Source organism: Cottoperca gobio, unplaced genomic scaffold, assembly GCF_900634415.1.
Source record: "Cottoperca gobio unplaced genomic scaffold, fCotGob3.1 fCotGob3_43arrow_ctg1, whole genome shotgun sequence".
Taxonomy (NCBI): Eukaryota; Metazoa; Chordata; class Actinopteri; order Perciformes; family Bovichtidae; genus Cottoperca; species Cottoperca gobio.
The window spans coordinates 1-5,000 of NW_021167012.1; the positions used below are offsets into that span (position 1 = coordinate 1).

Below are 5,000 nucleotides of genomic sequence, written 5' to 3' on the forward strand. Positions count from 1 at the left end.
GCAGAGATAGACCACTATATAAATTAGTGAAGTTACACATTAAATGTCCTTGATAACATAAAGTGGCAGATAAATCAAATAAACTTAAGGTAGAAAAAAAACAAAAGAGCTCATTAATTCTATAAAAAGGCATTTATATGCCAGGTATACAAATCTGTAAACCTAAAGTACACCCTTTAATTCTTTAAAACGTTAGCATTAAAATTCAGTCTATTATTTTCAATGCTGTTGGTACTTAGTTTACAGTATATACAAGTTGGCACAAGCAGCATGCGTCACATCTCTGCTGAACAGTTGCTGTGGAAAAACCCGTCCATCTGGTTTTGGCGTCCATCCACTCACCTGATCCAGTAAGATGACTTCCTGTCCCACAGTCTGCGTCACAGCAGCTACACGCTTTATGGCTGCCACTGGCCTCCCTCCACCTGTTAATCAAAAGCTGCCTCTTACAAAACTCTTCAAAAAATCAGGTTTTTTATTTTATCCATCACTGTCTGTTAATGCTTCATGTTCCCCACAGTGAACTTAAATGTATCCTAAACTTTTAGATTTCTAAAGACGACAAGTATTGTTTTCTGTCGCAGATCTATGCGTTTTTTCCATCCACCATGTAAGAACTAACAGCCGGGTTAAATAAAAGTTTTGTTCCTAGAAAACTAAACTGCATTATCAATTACGTTGAGGGAAATTTATTGGTTGTTTTTGACGCACAGATAAATTTCTAAATTTGTCCATAGAAATCTGTGCAGGATTGTTAACTTTACATTGTCTGCAACCTAACACTTGAGCCAAATAATTTTTACTAAACATTTAGTTTTGCTGTTTTCTGAATTAACAAGTTAAGTGAGGAAATAAGTTTGGCTTGAAATGTAATAGAGAATACAGTTAAGTTGTATGAAGATGTATTTTGTAGCAGACAGTGTTGGAACTCAAATTAGCTGATTGGAATTGTATGTAAAATATCTTAAATAAAGTTATTAAAGTTTGCTTTCACTGCGTGTCATTGAATCCTGAGACTTATGCATTTGTAGCGTTTGCAGCAGAAAGGATGAGAGTTGTAGTGTTGGTGGCGTCTCACCCGTTGGCGAACGAACAGGACTTGTTGGTGGCGTCAACAGCTGCAACAGCTGCTGTGGCTCTCACAGTGCAGGTGATGTAGAGCTACAGAGACACACGGAGGTGTTCATTAAAGTGCATCATAGAAACCAACAGAAGAAAATAACTTGCATTTCCAAATCAGCAGGGGGATGAACAGATAGTGTGTGATGTTTGTCTCACCACACCGCTGTGGTCCTGCTGGAACCTGAACGCCTCCACCTCAAACTGCAGTCTGTCCTCATGAGACCGAGGCAGGAACTTAGAGTTGGAGCCGGTCAGCTGACTGTCGAACAGGCACCTGAAGGCAACACAAAGGACTGTCAGAAAAGTTTTGTTTTTAACTATTAATTTGTGTCAGATGTCTTTTACTGTAAAACATTCTTGACTCATACATCTCGCCACAATTGAAATCTCCAGGCTGATTATGCAAACACTTTTCCACTTCAAAACTGCTGCACACAAAATGTCCCTGAAGAGTCTGCGCACTGAAGACTAAAGAATCCACGTCACACTTTGCATGTTGATCGCCAATTAGTTTTCAAACCAGTCGTGATCACACCGTTCTTAAACATGTTGACCTGAGATTTAACGAGCATTTCTGAGTGGAGGGGAACCACCACCAGTACTGACCCGTTGTTCCCCAGGAAGGCGTATCGAGGGACGGTGTCTACGTTCGGGACCACGGTGGCCACGCAGCTGTCCACAGTCACTCTGAGAGGGACGTGATGAAACTGTTTGACTGAAACTTCAAACTTAATCACGTCTCCCAGCAGGTAGTGAGCGGACGGACGAGACAGCTGCCAATCATCTGAGAGACGAAACACAATTTTAGTTATTCTAACAAAATGTTGTGGCTGAAAGTCATTTAAAAATTATTGATGAAGTTTGAACAAAAACCCACCAGTCATGAGTCTGAAGGAGAAAAATAGATTTTCGTCTGAAGCTTCGGTGACACTGAACGGACTCCAGGTCGGCCGCAACAGCCCGCTGCTCACATCATGCTTCCTAAAGACAAAATGTTAAAAACTCCAAATACAATGTATAAAATGGAAATGCCTACATTTAACAATGTTCCTTGCAGATTAATACAAATCCATCATCATTTTTTATTCTACCAAACAGTATACAAAGCAATTAAAATCTCCACTTTTACCAGATGAAACCTTAACAATGCATCAATACATTTATAATCCAATAATATACATTAATCTGAAGTTAGCGCCTCTGCATTGGAGTAGTTTTTTACTTTTGGCATTATAAGGATGCATTGAAGGCCATACTAATGTACTTTTACTTAAAATATAAATTCAATGTCACATTTTAATTTACTAGAACAAGTTTACATGCTTTAATGTCCAAAGACTTAACTCGTACAGTCTAAATGTGCCTGTATTCACCCGTCTCTTAAAGACCACCCTCCCAAAAAAACTACAGTCTGCGCCGATTGCAAAGGTGCCATCATTTTCTCACAAGCCAAAAAAGGTAGTTCAAGAAGTTTGTGGAGAAACTGATTTATATTCTAAACAGTCTGCATGGGACACCTCGGCAGCCCACTAAAAGACTGACTGGGTTGGTAGCCACTCAGAAACTCAGTGAATCAAGTACTATCTGCGTTTTGTCTTCCACCATCTCTAAAATGTCTTTGTGGCTCAGTTCTGTAGAATCTGACCTCTGGTAGTGACACTGGATGCTGACTGTCACTTCTTTGGTTCGGATGATTGGACTGTCCCCCAGTGGACTGGGAGTATAGTGCAGCATGAAGGTGTAGATGAACGAGTCCTCCGACATCTGAAACACAGTTTACTGCAGTGTCAAGCCTGAAACAGTAGATTTACATTTTTGACATTAACACGAATCAATGGTAAAAAGTCTTGGATGGCTGTGAATACAGAGCATGTCACCAACTTTGCAGTAATAAGATTTTGGGTCCATTTTAACTCTTATATTGACATTTACCGTCTGTTTCCAGACAATCTGGGAAACATAGCAGCTAAATATTGCAGTCAGACGTTTGTGAAGACCAAGAACAAAGCTGAAGAGATTAAACTACATTTATCAAGTGGAAACAAACTCAGATTCTCAAATTAGCCGAAATCTTTCTGAAAATGTACTAAAATTTGAACACCAACAAAAAAAGTTATGTTTTTGTCCGGCCTTCTGGAGTCACAAGGAGTTATTCTTCCTACCTTTAGTGCCATTTATCAATCCAATAGTCTGTGTGAGTTGCAGTGTTGAAGAGGTCGGCCGTAGAGAAGCCTTTTCTCCAATATAATGAAACTAGATGGCACTTTGTTCAAACCACCGAGAAAACGCAACAGCAATGAGTCTTTACTGGAAATCATGACCCGGTTACTGAAGATAATCCGACCTTTGTGTGAGCAGTTGCATGTGGGAACCACCACTGTGCACAGACTCATGATGAGTGTTTCAAATGCATTTTTTAAACTGCTTTGAGCACCACAAGCAGAGCGCCATCTAGTGCCATTATATTGGAGAGAAGACAGACATCTCTGCAGCAGTTATCTCCAACTCTCAGCGAAAGAAAGTTAAAATGCCTCGACAAGAAAATTAATCGTTTTATTCGGGGGCGAACTGTCCTTTAAACTCACCTGCAGCTGGCTGCCACAGCCGTGCAGCTCCGACTGGAAGAAGAGGACCTGATCGTCGGGATCTTCCCCAGTGGAAGGACAGTCGCCCAGCGTGACATCTTCAGCCAGGACAAGTTTACCGATGCCCAGCAGGTCTTTCTTGGCCTCCACCCAGACAGAGTGCTCCCCACAGACGGCGCTGACGCTGTCGGCCGCCTGTGGCTCCCTCAGCTCAAAGTTTTGTGCGAAATGATGCTCCTCCTCAGCCGGCTCCGGGAACCTCCAAGATATCGGCTCATGGACAGACTGCTTCTCCTGGCGGCCAGCTGGGAAAGAGGGGAGATCAGCCGTTTGGTTATGCTATGAACCACCACTAAAGTGTACTTGGAGTTTATTCTCATCCTTTAGAGTCAGCTTTATTCATTGCCAGGACAAACAAGTCCTCACTGAGGCTTTCGCTTGTGAAGCAGAAGTTTAAAAGCACTTCTCATTAAAGTGTAAATGCATCTGCATGCTTGTCCCACGCTACAGTTAAAGTGGGTGTTTCTCTGCTCTCCTGCCACAGGGGGCAGTCATGAGCTGATGCACTTCATATTAAGTCACACAAATTAGATTTAAGAGTCATCATAAAGTACAGAAACAACTTGCAAACAGTTCTGTATTCTGCTGCAATATTCTCTTCTGGTAAACACAGTGGAGGAAGTATTAATAAATAAATAGTTCAGACTGGTGGAGTCACGTGACAAGAGATTCTGCCAGTAACAGAAAAAGGAATCCAGCAGTTAAACCTCGGTGCACACATTGTGGGGATTTGTTTGAGCCCAACACTACAGCAGCAGGTCTTTGAGCAACATGACGTCAGTGACAGTTTGCTTCGTGCCTCCCTGATTGCATCTTAATAAGACAGATGTTCCTCCGGCTGCAGCTCCACAGCACTAATGTCAAGCCAACCCGAAAATACAACTTATTCAGTTTATGCAGTAAATTAGTAAACTGAGCAGCCGTCCAACCAGGAACATAAATCAGTTTTAAAAGTCATTCCTCCTGATGAACTTACTGTGCATTAACTCGACCACATTATTGTCAGATATCAAAGTGTGATCCTGTGGAGTGGAGCTCTACCTGCTGTTTTCTGGACTTTAGGCCGGGTTGGTCTCAGCCCTGTAAACCTGCCGGCTGCAGGCCGGAGGTTCCAGTTCATGTCTGGAACCGCCGATGAAACTCCACAGACCAACGCGAGAACGATTCCACCGAACAACATCATGCTGAAGCTTTTGTTCTGCACGGCTCTGTTTGAATATCTCACCTGTGCAG

At 42.1% G+C, this 5,000-nt stretch overlaps 1 protein-coding gene across 1 annotated transcript in view; it reads right to left on the bottom strand.

The window, feature by feature from the left end:
- Positions 1–279: 279 nt before the first annotated feature.
- The window catches only part of LOC115006039 (zona pellucida sperm-binding protein 3-like), a gene marked incomplete at its 3' end in the record, with an annotated part of 5,556 nt that continues 835 nt past the window's right edge, over positions 280–5,000 (bottom strand). The window contains exons 3-10 of the mRNA XM_029428066.1: positions 4,809–5,000; positions 3,708–4,012; positions 2,768–2,886; positions 2,000–2,103; positions 1,729–1,906; positions 1,279–1,396; positions 1,079–1,161; positions 280–425 (exon numbers count right to left, since the gene is read on the bottom strand). The exon at positions 4,809–5,000 is cut by the window's right edge and continues 88 nt beyond it. Of these exons, the coding sequence (XP_029283926.1) occupies positions 280–425; positions 1,079–1,161; positions 1,279–1,396; positions 1,729–1,906; positions 2,000–2,103; positions 2,768–2,886; positions 3,708–4,012; positions 4,809–4,950 (1,195 nt within the window). The remainder of the gene's footprint in view (positions 426–1,078; positions 1,162–1,278; positions 1,397–1,728; positions 1,907–1,999; positions 2,104–2,767; positions 2,887–3,707; positions 4,013–4,808) is intronic.